The sequence below is a fragment of the Penicillium diatomitis genome (assembly GCF_028827545.1).
Source record: "Penicillium diatomitis strain IBT 30728 chromosome Unknown utg000005l_segment0_segment0, whole genome shotgun sequence".
In the NCBI taxonomy this organism is placed as follows: domain Eukaryota; kingdom Fungi; phylum Ascomycota; class Eurotiomycetes; order Eurotiales; family Aspergillaceae; genus Penicillium; species Penicillium diatomitis.
This window is the reverse complement of record NW_026623177.1, coordinates 2,505,947-2,524,933: the sequence shown is the minus strand read 5'-3', so window position 1 is coordinate 2,524,933 and position 18,987 is coordinate 2,505,947. Positions and strand designations below refer to the sequence as shown.

Sequence of the window (18,987 nt, the reverse complement as noted above, 5' to 3'; positions counted from 1 at the left end):
CTTGTGTTTTATTCGGTGTTACTTGGCGACAATTCATGCTTCTTCCTTCACAGGGAATATTCACAACCCGGCGTTTACTGTTTTAACGATTTTTGTTTTCCTTTTCTCGAGTTCCAAGTGGCATGAATTGTATACCGTGCTACGATTATCCTGCTCCAGCTTGGAACCCATTCTGATGTCTGATGAGTGACGATCTGTGCTTTTTGTGACGTCCATGTAATAGAACTCTCCAATTCCCAATCCAAGATAATCCTTTTCTTTTCAATGTCTCAGTTCCCTCGCCAAATGCTCCAGACAAGTACAACATCGTAGATTGCCACAAGTAGATAGATGGCTGATTCGAGGCAGCCAAGCTTGGAAGGCTATGTCATCTTGCATTGATTTACAGAATGACTGCATCGGTGCATACTGCATAGTGCGTGTGGCATTGCGAGCGATTCGTTACTGAACTTGACTCGCGTCAGACACGCTACTCGAATGCATACCGGAAGTGAGACGTATTCTGCCCAGGATGGTAAAATTCAGACCTAACCTTAGCAGTGGTCGCTCCGGACATAGCGATTCATCTGCCAGGCTCAGTCTCATGAATATCGACAATGTATAGTAATAGGTGCGCTGGTAAAGTGCGCAATTTTAGAAAATTGTGCATCAGACGAGCAGCGCCACCCGACACTACGTTATTCCTCAGCCGAGCATCACTTCTCGACTGCGTATGCCAAGAGTAGCAAGATCGGCCAAAGCCCCCGACTGAACAAAAAAGCCACGGGCGTCGGGCACAGCCTTGTAAGTCATAAGCATGGCCCCCTGGTAAGATTACGTTATTCACAAGCAGTATAAGTATACATCATTCATTCGGCCATTCAATCGATCACCTCGCAAATCCAAGCCCTACCCAAACTCAGTGTGACATTCAATTCTGATCCTCCACCCAACATGACTGACCACGGCCGCTATGCTCTCGCGCCCATCGCGGAGCCTCTCGCAATCCACGCGGAATACATCAAGCCCGAAACCTCAGTAATTCAAATGAAAGAGAAAATCATGTCTTTGTCTGGCGATAGCTTCGAAGTGACACTCGCCCGCGGACACCCGTTGCTCAAGGTCGAGGGTAAGTGGGTGACGATTTCCGGCCGCAAGAAGGTCTCGGACGCTGTGACGGGAACGCATCTTTTCGATATTGTCAAGGAGCATTTGCATTTGCATACCACTTATGCGTTGGAGGATCCAAAGGGAAAGAAGATTGCGGAGGTGAAGAGCGCGTTGAAACGTAAGTCTTTCGTTCCTCATTTCCCCGTGACAATTTGACTCCATGCCTCGCAGTGAGAGAAGCGAACGATTGACGGGATTATCTTACTGACTGTGCCGATAAAAACTACATATAGTGATGGGCTCCAAAGCAACCGCTACCTTCACAGACGTACGCGGCAGAAATGTGACGTTGAAGATGAAGGGAGGTTGGTTCGATCACTCTGCTGATATTGTTGAAGAGCGAAGCGGCCAGCCTGTCGCGAGAATCGATCGCAAAATGATCAATTCACGGGATTTGATCTTTGGTCAACAGACGTACAACGTTGTGGTAGCGCCCGGTGTTGATGTAGCGTTGATCGCGGCACTGTGTATATGCTTTGACGAGAAGAATAACGAGACCCAAGTGGGATGAAGGACGGGATTCTTTGTAAGGTTGGTGTTTCAGAATGGATCGTACTCGAAGGTTGAGCGAGATCCTGACAAATAAATTCAGATTGAACCGCTAGAGCATAATGTAGGATCTTTATATGAGGTTGAAATGTAACTTGAACTAAGTCTTCGTTGTAATACTGGCCTCGGATTTGTGAAGGGGGTTGCCCATTGACAATCCAGAAGGCGCAGATGAGCGTCGACCAGGCTTGAGGTATTGACGACGTCGATGCCACGCGGATAAAAGCAGCAATATTTGGTGTTAATCATGGCCTCGAATCCCACTGTACCCATGCCAGACATCGTGGACTGTATGCGCCAAGGTCCTAGACGAGCGAGAGGCAGGTAGATCCACGTCCACTGGCGCTTAAGGGGGTATCAGCGTGCAGAACCATCTCGACTCACGCACACGGTGCCAAGACAGACATTCCGTCCACTGATTGTAGATGATTGTCAGCGACATGGGCTGCTAGGCTTGTAACCTGACAGATATCTTTCAAAATTGTTGGTGCTTCCTCGCCGAAACTCATGTTGGTGCTTCCTACTTTCCGTAGCTTTGATAGATTGTCTAGACGGCCAAGGTTCATCCGTCGAGAATGATGCGTTCAGAGCTCTTCTCTACGACTGGCAGGATCTCAGAAAGCCGGTTGGGATCGCGCATCAAGGCTGGAATGTCGTCGCGAGTAGACGCCAGGATCTAGATGGGGTTAACAACGTCCTCGAATTGCAGCAACACTGTCGTCCATCCTACCTGTCTAACTTTCTCGTACTCGCACTCCTTGGCCTGGTACTCCCGAATCACTTCACGAGTTTCAAAGTCCACATAGACACGGGTATCCCGTAGTCGGATCAGGACGTTGTCCAGACGCATGAAAAAGCGAGATAGAAGCAGAAGGCGAGCAGGCATGACACGGATCTTGCATGATAACATCGCGATGCCATTGTCTGCAAGCTCGTCCTCATACAGCACGACTTCGTCGAAGAACACAATAGGGTCTGGCCGTTTCAGTAATTCAATGGGAATGGGTTTCTCAGTCGATTCGAACGACGGCGCATTAGGACTCAAAGTGCCCTTGTAATCGGTGCTGTAGGACCAGTCGAAGGGCTTGACAACCTCTTTGATTCCTTCGTGAGTTTTTTCTCTAGCGCAAAATGATTTAGATTAGCCTGGGTTTTTGCGACCTTGCATGTGGTTTATTTTCGATTGTATACCTGCTCTGTTGCCATTCCTTAGAGTGCGCGACCTGCAGCATCGACTGCCCAGTTTTATCGACCCGATCAAGCGCGTCAAAAGCATTGAAGTCAATGCCCCATCCTGACTTTTGATGCTCAATGGTGACATGATTATCACCAAAGATCATCTCTGGAGGGGCAATGCCCAGTTGCTTGGTCATTTCCTCAATCGGTTCCGCCTTCAGAATGGGGAGTTTTTGCGTGGAAATGCGAAAGCCGCCCACCGCTATCGACTGAGGTTTCTTGGCCTCTGGAGAGACTGTCGCATGGCCCACGGGCCCGACAGGGTATCTTGAAGCCATGGGCAAAATCAACTGCTCAAGGCCAAGCCGTCACAAAGATTGATGGGACATGAATGGGGTCTATCTGCACATCATCGACTGATAGCGATAACCCCGCGGCGCACGGAGAAAAAGGCGGTCCGACAACGTTGCTGGGGTGACGGGCCAACTGGATCACCCAAACAGCCGGTTGCTCTCTCTTCTCCATATCTGATTCCGCATCCATTCGACACTCCGCCCAACTCACCTTTCTCCAACCATACCACCATATGCTCGGATCAACCCGATAAACCTTTATTTCTATCTGTTTCTAGCTTTTCACACGACTTTTGCCAGATTGGGTTTCATTTGGGAACTCTCACTCACTGTCCACAGTCATGGCGACCAAAACATTGGAAGCTCGCTTTGAGCACCTGACTGTAAAAGACGAGAAAGAAGCCGGCAATGACCGCACTTACTCAAAACCCAAGGTAAGCCCACTCACCTTGAATTAAAAATTGACACAATCATCATGCTGACTTGACGTGCGCTCAAGACATCTCACTCTACTACGATCCTCGGTAGCTCAGCTTCAAATTCTCAACGCGCGCAACTATTGAAGCTTGCTCTTCAAAACACAAATGACAACAAGAACAATGCTATGAATGTCTCTCAATCACCTGGAAAGAGCTCCCAAAATGTGATTGTCTCGCGCAACACCGATGAGAACGGCGACCAGCGCAGTGCAACTCCTCTCTACGATCAACCCAAGGCCCTTCACCTGGGCATGTTTGAAATCGGCAAGCCTCTCGGCAAGGGCAAATTTGGTCGAGTATATCTTGCCAAGGAGCGATCATCAGGCTTTGTCTGTGCTTTGAAGGTTCTCCACAAGTCGGAACTGCAGCAGGGTGGTGTCCAGAAGCAAGTTCGACGTGAAATTGAGATTCAAAGCAACCTGCGTCATCCGAATGTGCTACGTCTGTACGGCCACTTTCATGACAGCAAGCGCATTTTCCTGATCCTGGAGTTCGCTGGCCGCGGCGAACTTTACAAGCACTTGCGCAAAGAGCACCGCTTCCCGGAGTGGAAGGCTGCTCAATACATTGCGCAAATGGCGGCAGCTCTCAAGTACCTCCACAAGAAGCATGTGATGCATCGTGACATCAAGCCCGAGAATATCCTGGTCGGCATTCACGGTGAAATCAAGATTAGCGACTTTGGCTGGAGTGTGCACGCCCCCAACAACCGTCGCCAAACGATGTGTGGGACTCTCGATTACTTGCCCCCAGAGATGTTGAAGTCCGGCTCGCAGGACAACTTCTACAATGAAAAAGTTGATCTCTGGAGTCTGGGCGTTCTGACCTACGAGTTCTTGGTGGGCGAAGCACCCTTTGAGGATACGCCTGTGATGACGCAACGTCGCATTACGCGCGCGGACATGTCTGTGCCGTCATTCGTAAGCCCCGAGGCAAAGGATCTGATCAAGAGGGTGAGTCTGCACTTCTGAAACCTCCCACCATTCATCGTGACTGTTCACTGACGAGACCATTGTAGCTCCTTGTTCTGGAACCCGAAAAACGTATTCCCTTGGATGAAATCCAACGCCACCCCTGGATTGTCAAGCACTGTGTGAAAGACCCCAAGCGCACATCTGCCTCTTCCTCCAAGGAAGGTAAAGCATAGCGATTCTATTTCTTCTCGATGAGACAACGGTGTTGCTACAGGCGTTGAGTTTGGGTGTTGTCTGTTCTTCGTGTGGTCTCACTATCAGGTTTTTGGTCGACATCCAGGGCGTTCCGCTGAGGCTGGGGGCATTTATGGAGTTTGCTTGTTTAGGTCATCGCGGCGAACAGCACTTTGCGATATGGTACATTTGGGGCTTTGAATTCATTTACTTTCCGAGGATGCCAATGCATGTTATGATACACCTCTCAAGTGAGAATGATATAATACAATGTGTAGATGTGTAGACAAGTGGCGAGTGGAGTCAGTCGTAACTCACGGGAAATGGAGAAGCACACAAGAGAGCAGCTGCGAATATGGTATCATCGGTAAATCTCATCAAATGGCCTCGTGTCTCGGAAACAGCTGTCCCACACTTCGTTCACGACTTGCTCTGCATGAGCCTCGTCGCGACATGTTGGACGTGCGCGAACGGACAGAATCGCTCTCCTCCGCACACATTCCTGATGTTGCTGGGTGAGTTTCCACTGGCCTCGACGGAAGAACTCGCGCGCCCATCGACACTCGCCGCTTAGCGAACTGGCTCGGATCTGCGAGGATATGAAGTGTTAGTGAAAGGGGCCTTGGGCCGCGATTTGGTCTGCATGTGTTGACAGGCTTGTTCCTCTCACCTCTGAGCAAGCGGCGTGTCGTAGATTATCGGTCCAATTGACTTTGAATCGCAAGTGATCGTATGCATGGACCATCTCGTGTGCCATGGTATCTTCCAGATGTCCTTGGTCTTTCATCTCGTTGGCACATAGTAGGATTCCGAATTCGGGATCGAATCCACCAGCCTTTCGACTCGTGCATCGTCGACAGTAGATGTTATGGCTGTGAAGATCGCCGCCCAGTTGGCGGATGTTGTCGCTGAGGAATCGGATGACAGGGCCTGGTAATCGTGAATCGGGGATTGATTAGAAAAGGCTCAAACATGGCAAGGTTGTTCCTTTCTCATGTGGAAGAGAGAAAGAACAACGAAAACCAGACAAACTCACTATATTGCAACAAATAATCACGCTGGTCCTCGCATCGCTTGCAATCCGAGGCTTCATTGCGCAAGTCTCGCGCAACGCGGAATTGCTCGATGCCCTCCGAGGTCATCTTCCCGGTCAAAATCCGGTAGATATTGCGGAACTGGGTAAATGTATCATCTCCGGGAACATATCCCGTCTCCGACTTCTCGCTCGATGGCGCAGCCGTACCTCGGCCCTGGGAATCAGACATGATTGATCTGGTCAATCTTTCCGGTCCAATCGATAGATGGTGTTTGTACCTGTCGAGGGCAAAGAATCTCCGACGAAGGGCGGGGAGTTCTGGCAGAAATAGCGGAGTTTGCTCCGCGCTGATGCAAGCGGGCGATGGAGGGTCCTATTTCGGAGCAGAACTGCCGGGGTGTGTCTCGTTGTCTTGACATTTTGCTTTTGCGACGAGCATCGGAGTTCATTTTACTCTCCTTGAAGGGGGTACTTCTTCTTGCACATACTCTTTTCTCTGTCACATGAGGACACTCCCTACAGACAATGGCCAAGTCGGGTCTCACAATCGTAATCAAGTTGGGTGCGGGGAAAACATATCTGGTTCTGCTAAGAAGTATGACTCAACTGACAATTCTTAACACTCACAGGGACGAGCTCCATCGTGGATGAAAAAACTCACGAGCCAATTCTTTCAATCTTGACATTGATCGTCGAGACAGTCGCGAAATTGCGCAAAGATGGCCACCGTGTCGTGCTGGTCTCCTCAGGTGCTGTCGGTGTCGGCCTGAGACGAATGGACTGGGACAAGCGGCCAACGCATCTGCCTCGTATACAGGTAGGACATGTGACATTGGATCTATCGTGAGATTGCGACTAGTACTATCCGACCAATATGGACTGATCATGGAACTCGTGCAGGCTCTCGCTGCTGTTGGTCAATGCCGACTTATGAGTCTTTGGGATAATTTATTTTCGCATCTACGAGTGCCTGTGGCTCAGATCCTTCTGACAAGGAATGATATTGCCGATGTATGATGACACGTTTCTTCCATGGAACCTCAACCTGAACGTGCCCTTCTAACGAGTTTGTCCAGAGAACCCAATATATCAGTGCCCAAAACACCTTTGAGCAACTATTTGAAATGGGCGTTGTGCCTATTGTGAATGAAAATGATACCCTTGCCGTTGCTGTACGTCTACCTCCACCGCATGCTCGATCCTCGCCATCTAATTGCTGACCTGCCTAGGAAATCAAATTTGGCGACAACGATACCCTCTCTGCAATCGCCGCAGCCACCGTCAAGGCCGACTATTTATTCCTGATGACGGACGTGGACTGCCTGTACACATCAAATCCCCGGACCAACCCCGACGCCCGCCCCATCGAGGTCGTCTCCGATATCTCCACCCTAGAAGCCGACGTCTCATCCGCAGGCTCCGCGCTGGGAACCGGCGGCATGAGCACCAAGATCGTCGCCGCGAAACTCGGCACCAGCGCCGGCGTAACGACAATCATCACGAAAAGCTCCAAACCAGGCAACGTCCACGAGATCGTCAAGTACCTGCAGAAACTCCAAGAAACCAATGGCCAACTGCCGGCCGATCATCCCTCCCCGCCCCTCCACACTCGGTTCCTCCCCTCCGATACCCCAATTCAGTCCGTGACCTTCTGGCTCCTGCATGGCTTGACGCCCCACGGCACGCTATATATTGACCAAGGCGCGTACGACGCGATCTGTAACCACAAGGCTAGTCTGCTCCCTGCGGGCGTTGTCGGCGTCGAGGGTCACTTTGCGAAGCAAGAAGCCGTGCGTCTGGTGGTCGCGGAGAAGTTGCCGCCGGATGCGCTGAATGGCGAATTCAATCACCATGCGCAAGAACCGCGGGAAGTTGGGCGCGCGTTGGTGAATTACGGGTCGATGGAAATTGCCTTGATTAAGGGCCACCGGAGCACACATATTGAGTCTTTACTGGGATGGTCTGACAGTGAATATGTTGCGCTGCGAGAGAATATCTCTTTCCATCCCCAGGAGAGTCATCCTGTCACGCCACAGCTTACTCCTGCGTTGGAGGAGTGGAAAGTCTCCAAGTCACCCAACAGTGGATAATCTGAAATGAAAAGAAAAGATGAGTCAAGGGGGTATGATGTGGACATGGACAATGTAGAGGACAGAGTCAAAAAGGCATGTGAAGATTACACTACGTGTCTTGAAAAGTGCTTTTGGACTGGCGGAGGTGTTCCAGGTTGGACCGTGCAATAGATGCTGGGTATTATAATGAAAGTATTAGAAACATATAAGAAGAACATCGAAGATCAGCTGCCAGACAGACAGCGAACTGTCTTAAACCGTTGATAGCAAATAGCGAGATTCGATATAGAGAGCGCGGAGCAAGTTAAACATCAGAAGTTGAACTCCGCCTTCAACTTCTCATACCATTCCTGCTTGCCCGGGTCTACAGTCGGCGCCGAAGCATGAGGAGCCTAGATTTCAAAGACTTAGTAAAGGGCCCAGGATTATGCCATAGCACGCGCCTGCGCATGACTTACAGGATTCTCCACAAACGGCGCCGTCGCGGTCAGGTACGCGTTATCCGTATACTGCACAGTTGGCTGCCCTAAGAAGGTCGTCGCAATCTTGAAAGGAAACGGCGGGTACTGCGGTGTCGGGGAGCCCGGTTTGATCGTGGAACCAGCCCGCTTTGGCATCGGCGCATATTTCGTCAATCCAGTCTGCAAACCCCAAGGAACGGTGTGCTGGTTCACAACCACACGCTTTCGCAGCTCATTGTGGTCCTGCTCCAGTGGCGAAGTTGGTGTGGGGACGAGGTTGGGAGTAGAAGTTATTCGATGAGCGGCCTCGCTGGGGGAAAAGGGTTCGTCGACGAGTGGGACCTCTGGGGTCGCGTCAACCAAACTGTCGTTCTCGGGCAAGATGAATGACGGAATAGTAATTGCCTGCATGGACTTGACGGCGTCGATAATGCTGGGTGAAAATGCACCTTGCATGTTCGTCATGGTAAAATGGGAGGTGAAGCCGGACCAATGCTCGTTGGGCTTGACGGGGGTAATCTTCAAGAAGCTGTGGAAGACAGCAGACACGGTGAGTAAGATGACTCGGCAGGCAGTCTTGGCCCTCTGGCAGCTGTGTTAGACTATAATCTTACTATGCATTTGCAACATTTCCTCCAACGAGCGGGTTGACTCGAAAGGAAATGCGATCGCCTGGTGAAAACAGGGTATCTGAAATGACTCGATCCAGCGTCTCCTATAGAACATTGAATCAGTTACAGCCCTGTAAACACGAGCCACTGATGAATTCTCCGCCTATTCAAGAACACTCACGTAGTTGCCCGTAGACTCATCACCAGCACACAGGTCGAAATCATAACGGCCTGTGGTCATGCCATCAAAGGCCCAGACAAAGTTCACCTCATCGCCAGCCTTGAATGCGAGACCACTGAGAGTCTGACCAGCCACTGAAGACAAGAGAGAAATTAATCCCAGCCACAACTTCCCGAGACCCATTTCTGGCGAGCGTTGAGACAGGTCGCGCCGAGGAAGGTGAAGATGAGGATGATGAAGCAGCAGTAGCGGCAGCGTCAACAACAGCGAAAAGAACAATTCAGCGGGAGTTGTGCCATGAGGTCCAAGGGATACCTGACAGTGTCAGGCTAGCTCTTCTATTCCAGGGACCCCTTGGCCTCTGGTATGTACCATCACCAGTCACCATCAAGTAGGGAGAGCATTGTCTCATTCCAATATACTTCCCGAGTAGGAAAGTGATATGCAGCGCTAAGATAAGCCGATATGGTTATCGATAAGCTGAACCCTGCTCCGAGCGAGAGCTGCCACCGCTGGAATGTAGCAAGACTGACATGCCATCTTGAAGGTCATCCATTCGAAGAATCCAAAAGAGCTGGTTGCTTTCTCAGCGCTCATGTATGACTTGAGCACACGGTATGCCATCCTGATCAGATCGTGTTGTCCATCCCAGTGACATGAGCTGACGCACGGAGCAAAGGCAACTGAGAAGCCGAATGGGCTGATGTTCCTGGACTGAGCCGATAAGAGAGTGTCCCCTTATCCACTTGTCCGAGCTTACTTAGAAAGCCCTCCGCCGAAAGAGTGACCAGCTCGCCGCTTTCTCCGTCCGCAACATCAGCCCCCCCCACACGTGCATGTCCCCCAAGATGTCCAGTCAAGCTGGTTGGGACTCGGTCTCGGGCATTGCGACCCTCTTGTTGAGTGGTAACCTGACTGCGATCGCGATCGCGATAGTTGTCGCTTTTGGTGTTCCGATTCTTCTTCATTACTTCTTCTACCGCGCCGCAGCATCGCCGCCGTCGAGTAACTTTCTCTTGCTGGGCCCCAGTGGTGCAGGCAAGACAGCGTTCACCACTTTGGTAAGCTCTCGAGAAGGGACGCCATGAGTGTCCTTCTTCTCAGATTGACCTTTTCACATGTTGACAATCTTCTTCCTCTAGCTCGAAGCCAAGTCCTCTCTGGCTTCCAAGACCACCCACAACACCCACACGTCGCAGGTCTCGACCCTTATCACGGTCACTCTACCCGCCAGCGTCCCAACGGCATCCAACCGTTATCGCTCCGTCAATGACCCTTCATTGAAAGAAGCCTCCCGCAACCCCATCAAGTACCGTCTCCGCGACACCCCCGGCCATGGCAAGCTCCGCGCCTCGCAAGGCATCGCAGAGCTTCAAACAATGGCCTCGTCAAACGACTCCAAGAACAAGCTCCGCGGCGTGATCTTCATGGTCGATACCGCAGCTCTTGTGGACGAGGCAGTGCTCCGTGACACCGCGACCTATCTCCACGACGTTCTCCTCATCCTGCAAAAGCGATCGCTGGGCAAGGGCCGCTCGTCAACGAAACGGGCGACGGAGATTCCTGTCTTGATCGCTGCGAATAAGCAAGATCTGTTCACGGCGCTGCCTCCAGGATCGGTGCGGGAGAAGCTCGAGGCGGAAATTGATCGCGTGCGCAAGTCCAAGACGAAGGGCTTGATGGATGCTAGTATGGATACTGCAGACGTGGATGTGGGAGAGGATGAGGTTCTCGGGGACGACGACGGCCAGGGTGTGTTCAGCTTCAAGCTTATGGAAGATGTGGGTATCAAGGTCGATGTGACTGGGGGCGCGGTGAAGGGTGAGTCTCAAGAAGAGGTGGGATCTGGTGTGCGCCGATGGGAGGAGTGGGTTGGCATGTGTTTGTAAAAGAAAAAAAAACGTTTAGCATGTGCCACATAGAGCTGTGTCATGACTTGATGATGTACCTTCAAAGTGATGATGTACTTGCTCTATTTACGAAAAAGTTCAAGAACAACAAAGTTTTTACACCAGCCATGCCAGTTTGAAGTGTCAATATCTCTCTTGAGAGATAAAAACAGTTAGTCCAAGGAAGAATCAGTGAACTTGTGCTCGCCTCTCGTCAAGTCTCACCTCTTCACGGCTGAGAATAAGGATGAAGAGTTGTCCTGTTGAATGGACAGGTCACCTGGTTCCATAGTATGCCAATATTCTATCTCAACACAGCTCAACTCCAAGGAAGAAAAAACAATCAACGTACAACGGGTTCGGTACAAGTATTCAACAGTTGCAAATCCCTGGATAATCATTAATCGTACCAGTACCAGCCCTTCATTCATTCATTCTTCCTTCCAATCTGGTCCCAATTGCTGCGCAATGCGATCATCCATCCAATCCTGTAGTTTTCAACGTTAGCAGTTTATCCTCGACCATCTTCAATCTAGATAGACTCACCCATAACTTCCTCGCCAACACCTCGTCCTGCGCCAACGCCGTCGGTTGATCCACCGTCGCAATCGGAATATAATACAACCCTCTCTCATCTCTCTCCTTCACCTTCGGACTCGCGGCCAAATACATCGCACTCGCCGCCGCATCCTCGTCGCTCTGTCCCAGAATCCATCCCAACAGCCTCATCACCTTCCCCACCGAATCCCCCATATGCTCACTCCACCCCTGCCACTGCCGCGTGATCACAATCCCCGGAAAGTACGAGTTTACGTAGATCTCCCTCGCCGCTTCATCGCCCTTCTCCTCGGCCTCAAGCAGCAAGCGCCGATTGAGTTCCTTAGCGAAGAGCGTATTGCCAACCTTTGATCGTCCGTACCGCCACACGCAGTCTGCTAGACTGGGCCATATCCCCGTGGGACGGGTGAGATCGGCGAGGTTGAGGGTCCTGCAGAACTGGTGCATGCTGGAGGAGGTGTAGATGATGCGGGCGCCGTGGGGGGCGGTCGGAGCGGCCTTTTTGATATGGGGGAGGAGAAGCGTTGTGAGGATTTGGTGGCCGATGCAGTTTACGGCGAAGATGGGGTCGATGCCGTCGTTGTTGAGTTGTTGGATGGGTTGGACGCCGAGGCCTGGTGTGTGGTTAGCCTTTTGAATCGGGTGTTGGGACTGCAGCCATAGGATCCCGGCTTCTGGTTGCCCTTCTGAAAACGATATACGAAGAAGCCAGTTTCATACCTGCATTGCAAATCATGATGTGAATCTTATCCACCCGTTGCTTGATCCTCCTGGCTGCGGCAGCCGTATCCTGCATATCGCCAAGGTCACATTGCATGAAAATGACTCGGTTGTCGCCCTCAGTCAAACCAATTCCCTTTCGTACTCGCCATTCATCGTAAGCGGATTTGAATGAGTCTTCGCTCCTGGCCACGACGATGACCTGATCGATGCCATGAAGGAGTAGTTGTGCGGTAATTTCTGTATGGAGAGATCGGGATGCAGAGCGTTAGATGGATGTAGGTCATAAGGCCCTCGTCGAAGGTGGCGTAGAACCGAGACGAGAACGTATTTTCACAGTTCGAAATCTGAATGAACTGACCCTTGCCAATTCCTACCTGACCACCCTAGAATACAGATGATTAGTGGACGAGCGACCGAGTTCGAGTGATATTGAAGCAGCATGGAAACGAAGTCGGTGCTAGCATAATGGATGGCGCGGACGGTATCTGCCAATCTGGTACGGTACTCACCGTGACTAGAGCAATCTGCCCCTCCAGAGACGGAGTGTCCTGCAATGAATAATTGCGGTATGTTCTGAGTCCAGACATCTTCGGAGTCGGGAAAAGAACCCAAGTATGTGAGGAATCACCCAAGGTATATCCTTTCTCAAATCTATAGAACTTGGCGGAGCACGCTCGTATCTATAAGGAGCTTGTACACGATAAGCTCGCCGATAACCATCGTCCCGCATACACGTCATCGCGACATAAGGTAGCCCGCGCTGCAGAATGCAATGACCGACACGAAGGCCAGGCCAAGAAATGATAGATCGCGGATCTCAGGTTGCACCCGATCGCGATCCACTTGGTTCGATCTGACTGAACTTTAATTCGAAACAAGACATACTAGACCGAGGATATTCGCTTGGTAAAAAGAAATGGAGATTACCGTGTATGTCAAAAGATCGCGTCGTGCATACGCAACTCATATGTAATTCGCAATGCATATTCTATCGAGAAATATCTCCACGCGTTGTGTTGAACCAAGTCCAAGGGCGCTTCCAGGCCGCGACGTAAACCGAAGGAGGAAAAAAACAAACGCCTGGCTCGAACATATCTAAGCACAAATCATAATGACACAGATAAATATGACAAGCAGAACACAGCTCCAGGGATGTTGAAAAAAGTGAAAACTCCATCCACGACATGCGATACATGTCGCGATATGCAGGTGAAGAGGATTTAAAAAAAGAAGGAGGGAATGAGCTATAATAGCTCGAATGGGAATCATTTGGTCATCGCAGTCATTTTCATCTATGCGCCGTTGGTCTGCTTCTTGCTGTGGTGCAACATCCAAGTGAGCAGATCAATCTTGGTCACAACAGCCAATGGCTTGAGTGCACCACCCTCGCCCTTCTCAGTGACGATCGCAGCACTGTTCCACTCGAAGAAACGGTTCAGCACACTGAGAGGGGTGTCCATGGTGATCTCCATGAACTGACGGCGGCTGCCCTGACCGTTGGAGCGACCGAGAGCGCGAGAGTCGGTGACCACCTCGGGAATCTTGGAAAAGTCGAACATGACCTCGGAGACAGGGGTCTTGCCGGTAGCACGGCCGTGAGTGAGACGGCTGAGAACGTTACCCAAGGTAACCAGACCCACAAGTCGGCGACCAGAGGCAGCCAGAACTGGCAGCTGATCAAAGCCCTTGTCACGCATGATCTCGTTCGCAGCCTCACAGGTGAAAGTGGAGGTCACTGTGGTGATGGGCTTCAGGCGGAGGTCGCTGACCTTGGCACCGACGAGAGGGTCGGCAGGAGCGGGAGCCTTCTCCGGGGTAGGCTCGGCGGGGTTGGGCAAGAGATCATTGGCGGCGAGCCAGTCGTCGTCAGCGAACTACAGCAATGGTCAAACTTGTCAATACTTGAACATCTTTGATCTCCGCTTCCCCGAAAGTAGGCACAGTGGATAATATATCGGAAGAGGAAAGATGTTGACGAACCTTGGAAAGATAGCTGCGAATGCTGTCAGGGAGGACGACAACCACGACATCATCCTTGGTGAACTTGCGCTCCTCGTTGGCGTGCACCAAGGCGGCAACGGCGCTACCACAGCTGCCACCAACAAGCAGACCTTCCTCGGCAATCAGACGACGAGAGTACATGAAGGACTCCTTATCGGCAGTCTTGTACCAGCGGTCGACAATCTTCTGGTCCAGCACGTCGGGGATGAAATCGTACCCAATACCCTCGACCTTGTAAGGCTCGTTGACATGGGGGTCATTCAACGAAGTGGGCAAGGCCAGGATAGAGCCGTGAGGATCGGCGGCAATCACCTCGATCTTGGGGTTGTGCTTCTTCAGACCGCGGGCGATACCAGTGATGGTACCACCAGTACCGGCACCGGCTACAACTGCCGTGATCTCGCCCTTGGTCTGAGTCCAGATCTCCTCGGCGGTGCCGAATTCATGAGCGCGAGGGTTGTTTACATTGCCGTACTGGTCGAGAATGTGGGCATTGGGCAATTCCTTCTCAAGGCGTCTGGCGACACCGATGTGAGACTCGGGAGAATCCCAGGCGGCTTCGTTAGGGGTACGGATGATAGTCGCGTTAAGGGCGCGGAGCACAGCGACCTTCTCGGCAGACATCTTCTCGGGCAGAGTGATGATGGTCTTGTAGCCTGTAGTGGAAGTCAAACAAAGTCAGCGTACTGCAAAAGATATGCGCAAAAATTCGAATATCTAGTTCCCTCAAGGGGGATCAACATACCCTTGACAGCACCAACCAACGCAAGACCGATACCACTAAACAAAAGACTCTCTTAGTATTGCAAATTTGTCTGTTGCATGCACAGTAGATAAAAACACATACGTATTGCCACTGGTGGGCTCGATGAGAGTGTCACCGGGCTTGATGCGGCCCTCGCGCTCAGCCTCCTCAATCATACGGAGCGCAATGCGATCCTTGACACTGCCTCCCGCATTGAAGTATTCCAACTTGGCGTAAACAGTGGCATCAATTCCCAAGCTCTGGGGCAGACGGTTCAGTCGCACGAGGGGGGTGTTGCCAATGTGCTGGGTGATAGTGTCCATCGCCACAGGCGGGATAACGGGCTTGGTGATTGTTGAAGCCATGGATGCGAGATATGAAGCACCCTGTGATGCGTGCAATCGGTGTACAGCAAGAGAGAAATGAGAGAATCAGGAGGAGGGGATGTTGCGTAAGAAGACGAAAGATTTCGCCATGGGCTGATCGGATTAGGATCGGAATTGGATCGGCTTAGGAATTTCCTGCAGGGTTTATCGCCCCGCCCGAAGGTAACCGCCCGAGAGAGTGTGGAACAAGGTGGATCCTTTCCGAATGTCATGTGAAAGGATCCAGTGTCAATTCTCTACTGTAGGATCACCGGTTGTGTACTACTTTTATCATCTTATCAAGATAGACTTTCTTGAATTACTGTGGATTATGGAGATTGACGATTGATTAGTGCTGCTAGGTCACCAGGCCTCGCGTTGAAGCCGAAATTCTAACCGGAGCGACAGCAATGAGCCATGCCAATTAGCGACCACCGAGCCATGACCATTGGAATGATCTACAGGGACGACCAGCGGCGAGCTTCACTAATTCGCTCGAAACACCCACGGATTTCGAATGCGATATCTGGGCAGTACATGGTACGGATAAGTACCAACCAATGGTAACTAGGTATTAAGTCACCTATACCCTAACTAACTAGTCACTAGGTACCTACGGTAGTACCTAAGGTAATAGGCTAGTACTAAGTTAGCATGGTACTAAGTAAGTTCCTACTTAGTTACTAATGATAACTTTGCACTCCTGGCAGTAACTTAAGCCCTCATAGCGTCACCCAGCTGTCATCTTCTTGCCGCTTAAGGATGGTCGAGGGGTTGGCAAAGAATATGTGGCGGCCTGGCCGCAATTTCCGTGAAAGCTAACGAGAACATGTGAAGAGCATCTAAGGACTACCCGAAGATTCTACTCGTCCTTAATAAGAAAGACTTGGTATATAACAGTATCTGCAAGCTGGAAAGCTTATGGAGAATAACGATCCAGTCGGGTCAATCCAAGTTGCACGTCGCACCGCCATGCGTACGGCAGCCGATGATAGCACCCGGGAACGAACGTGTCGTGATACACTCATACACTGGAGTTAATCACAGAGTGAATATAGAAGCTGATCTGACTATCCAGTGGAAAATTCGTCTTTATTCTAGTGTAGCTCCTCGCCTCGGGGCGTGAAGCCAGGATCCGTAGGCTGTATAACCTACTAATCGGTGTTACTAATCTGTTTGAATAGGGGTTTTGGGTCCCTTAGATAGTTTTGTTGGTGGTGTTTATGGATGGTCTTGTCAGATTTTCCTTTTGGATAGACTTATCGGAGCAAATTTAAGTAATCGTTGCTTTATTGTCGCTCGAAGGATTTTTTCTTCTCAAGATCTCGGTGAAATCAATTGCAGTTTCCTCGGAATCGGCCCGCCGTTTACTTCCGTAAAGTTGCGTTGTTTCCGGAGTGCTTCTATCTGCGGCCGTAGCAGAAGATTCCACCTCAAGATATCAATCAGCCGTGCCAATTCACATATGGACAGCCTCTCACTATTAAAAATTTAGAATCTGCTTGACACATGCTATTCTCACTGTTTCAGGCAAACCCAAGTCCATCAGCAAGACCAGCGAGAACTTCATACAAAGCCCACGCACCCGGATCAGGAACTTCCTGACTCGACGAGTCGCCAACATAAGTCGCACGACCAAACTTTGCCTTGAGATACCGGGTGGCCTCTGCTTTATCTGCTGCAACCTTGATCGCTGATACGAAATTTTCCGACTGACTGAACTCCCGCTCAAAGGGGAGAAGCACATCCATGACTGTCCTGTCGCCCTCTCGTGCTCCCGTGTGGTATTTTAACGAGGATACTGCGGACGCGAGGGCGCTTGCGTAGATTTCGGGTGAGTGTGAGTTCGTCTCGGACTCGGACTCGGACTCGGTAACGATCTTCTTCAGGGAGCCGAGGAATGCGGAAAGAAGGACGCCGAAGATTGCGCCCAATGTACCCCCCATGTTATCGACATCCTGGAGTATCGAGTGAATGGCCTCAAACACATCGCCAGACCGACAACATCCACTGTCGATACGCCGCAGGATAGATTGGGCAAGGCCCTCCACAGCTTCCCCGCAGTCGCCATCCCCCATGATCATGTCCCACTGGGTCAAATTTGGCTCCGCGGCGATGGCTCTCTGGCAGGAATTCCAAATTGCCTTTTCCAGGAGCGAAGGGTCTCTCAGGAACAAAGAAGCATTTTTCAAGTCGTTGTTCTTTGCTTCGGATATATCGAATGTATCTTTTCTCTTCGAGATTGAAGAGGCTGGTGGACGAGTCGTGTTGGGCCAAGAAACGGCAGTCGTTGGGCTATCAAAAAGAAGTTTCAACTTTTCAACCGATTCATTGGCCTTGCGCGCGGCCGCTGTCAGATTACACAGTGAAATTGAAAAGCCCGGGGCATTCAGTGACGTCTCAAAAGCGCCAAAGAGTGTGCGACATGGCTCAATCTTCCATGTGGAGCGCAATTGGATTTGAATCTCATCAGCCAACGCATGTAACTCCAATACGGACAGGCCACCGTAGTTGTTCACCAGCAAGCCAATCTCATCGCCTGTGGCAAAACTGACGAATGCCCTCTCTGAATCTGTTTCATCGCACAGCAACTTCAGTAGTCGCTCAATTAGCTCCTCGACGGATGGCGCCGGGGAAACATGAACTTGGCCTGGTTCATTGTGAATCCCGGCGCCAATCACAACCACACCATCTGATACGGATGCTTGCTGCTCTCGCCCGGGGACATGGCAGTGATCTAGCGCCGAGGCAATTGTGACGGTCTGGTCATTGATCGCCCGGCCCAGTGCGAGACACTGGTCGAACGAATATCCCTCTGCGGCCGCAGCACCGATTATTTTCATCGCTAAGACATGTCAGCCTTGTGTCTTCAGTAAAAAAAGCACTTTTTCCCGCAGAAGAAGGAGCACGAATCACATACTGAAAACATGCCCGGGTAATCCTCGCCTCCCCATATTAGTACTCTTACTCCTTCCAATCGAGACATCATCAGTGGCAGGTAAGATAGCCACATTCTTGACCAAACCCTCCGCTTTCGCTCTTTCCGCCGCGAGACCAAAATGCAGTCGATCGCCCGTGTAGTTTGTAATGAACAAAATCACCCCTTCCTGCGAAGACGCCATCTGGATGGCTCGTAGCACTTGTTTGGCGCTCGGCGACGCAAAAATGTCACCACATGCCGCGGCTGACAGAAGCCCATCCCCGATGAATCCACTCCACGCCGGCTCGTGTCCTGAACCCCCACCGCCGATGATACTGACCTTGGACTCATCGTGGTATGCATTGGATACGACTCGCTCGGTAAAGTCGAGGGTAAGATGGTCATTCGCGGAGACAAGGGCTCGTAGCGCTCTGGGGACTAGAGAATTGGCGCTCGTGGATGGGAAGTAGTGTTTTGGTGACATGTTTGATGATTGTGCAATGATACTTCAGCTGCTGATTAAAGTCGTTGCTGTTGAGGATAGCTCATGGGCCTTTTTCGTGATCCTTCC

General features: G+C 51.0%; 10 protein-coding genes across 10 annotated transcripts; 4 read left to right on the top strand and 6 right to left on the bottom strand.

Annotated features, from left to right (window-relative positions):
- Positions 1-933: 933 nt before the first annotated feature.
- On the top strand, positions 934-1,660 carry N7539_005352 (LURP-one-related/scramblase family protein; the record flags this gene model as incomplete). Its single annotated transcript, XM_056934954.1, has 2 exons — positions 934-1,267; positions 1,383-1,660. The coding sequence occupies 2 exons, from the start codon at positions 934-936 to the stop codon at positions 1,658-1,660; spliced, it is 612 nt and encodes a 203-aa protein (XP_056790148.1).
- Positions 1,661-2,260: 600 nt separating this feature from the next.
- On the bottom strand, positions 2,261-3,212 carry N7539_005351 (TIP41 family protein; the record flags this gene model as incomplete). The annotated part of the gene is made up of 3 exons (XM_056934953.1): positions 2,261-2,374; positions 2,429-2,819; positions 2,890-3,212. 3 exons carry the CDS (start codon positions 3,210-3,212, stop codon positions 2,261-2,263), a joined length of 828 nt encoding a protein of 275 aa, XP_056790147.1.
- Positions 3,213-3,568: 356 nt separating this feature from the next.
- N7539_005350 (aurora family serine/threonine-protein kinase) lies at positions 3,569-4,853 on the top strand (the record flags this gene model as incomplete). Its single annotated transcript, XM_056934952.1, has 3 exons — positions 3,569-3,661; positions 3,727-4,659; positions 4,725-4,853. 3 exons carry the CDS (start codon positions 3,569-3,571, stop codon positions 4,851-4,853), a joined length of 1,155 nt encoding a protein of 384 aa, XP_056790146.1.
- Positions 4,854-5,215: 362 nt separating this feature from the next.
- On the bottom strand, positions 5,216-6,119 carry N7539_005349 (mitochondrial inner membrane protease ATP23; the record flags this gene model as incomplete). The annotated part of the gene is made up of 3 exons (XM_056934951.1): positions 5,216-5,443; positions 5,525-5,784; positions 5,891-6,119. The coding sequence occupies 3 exons, from the start codon at positions 6,117-6,119 to the stop codon at positions 5,216-5,218; spliced, it is 717 nt and encodes a 238-aa protein (XP_056790145.1).
- A 296-nt stretch (positions 6,120-6,415) lies between these two features.
- On the top strand, positions 6,416-7,980 carry N7539_005348 (glutamate 5-kinase; the record flags this gene model as incomplete). The annotated part of the gene is made up of 5 exons (XM_056934950.1): positions 6,416-6,452; positions 6,520-6,707; positions 6,791-6,901; positions 6,967-7,062; positions 7,120-7,980. 5 exons carry the CDS (start codon positions 6,416-6,418, stop codon positions 7,978-7,980), a joined length of 1,293 nt encoding a protein of 430 aa, XP_056790144.1.
- A 293-nt stretch (positions 7,981-8,273) lies between these two features.
- On the bottom strand, positions 8,274-9,398 carry N7539_005347 (putative beta-1,6-glucan biosynthesis protein (Knh1); the record flags this gene model as incomplete). Its single annotated transcript, XM_056934949.1, has 4 exons — positions 8,274-8,354; positions 8,421-8,952; positions 9,038-9,138; positions 9,216-9,398. 4 exons carry the CDS (start codon positions 9,396-9,398, stop codon positions 8,274-8,276), a joined length of 897 nt encoding a protein of 298 aa, XP_056790143.1.
- Positions 9,399-10,063: 665 nt separating this feature from the next.
- N7539_005346 (signal recognition particle receptor subunit beta) lies at positions 10,064-11,104 on the top strand (the record flags this gene model as incomplete). Its single annotated transcript, XM_056934948.1, has 2 exons — positions 10,064-10,276; positions 10,358-11,104. The coding sequence occupies 2 exons, from the start codon at positions 10,064-10,066 to the stop codon at positions 11,102-11,104; spliced, it is 960 nt and encodes a 319-aa protein (XP_056790142.1).
- A 431-nt stretch (positions 11,105-11,535) lies between these two features.
- N7539_005345 (putative short chain dehydrogenase/reductase) lies at positions 11,536-12,972 on the bottom strand (the record flags this gene model as incomplete). Its single annotated transcript, XM_056934947.1, has 5 exons — positions 11,536-11,592; positions 11,651-12,276; positions 12,383-12,622; positions 12,744-12,768; positions 12,895-12,972. The coding sequence occupies 5 exons, from the start codon at positions 12,970-12,972 to the stop codon at positions 11,536-11,538; spliced, it is 1,026 nt and encodes a 341-aa protein (XP_056790141.1).
- A 705-nt stretch (positions 12,973-13,677) lies between these two features.
- On the bottom strand, positions 13,678-15,496 carry N7539_005344 (cystathionine beta-synthase CYS4; the record flags this gene model as incomplete). The annotated part of the gene is made up of 4 exons (XM_056934946.1): positions 13,678-14,259; positions 14,366-15,042; positions 15,132-15,166; positions 15,234-15,496. The coding sequence occupies 4 exons, from the start codon at positions 15,494-15,496 to the stop codon at positions 13,678-13,680; spliced, it is 1,557 nt and encodes a 518-aa protein (XP_056790140.1).
- Positions 15,497-17,022: 1,526 nt separating this feature from the next.
- Positions 17,023-18,900, bottom strand: N7539_005343 (Dihydroxyacetone kinase; the record flags this gene model as incomplete). Its single annotated transcript, XM_056934945.1, has 2 exons — positions 17,023-18,341; positions 18,417-18,900. 2 exons carry the CDS (start codon positions 18,898-18,900, stop codon positions 17,023-17,025), a joined length of 1,803 nt encoding a protein of 600 aa, XP_056790139.1.
- Positions 18,901-18,987: the final 87 nt, after the last annotated feature.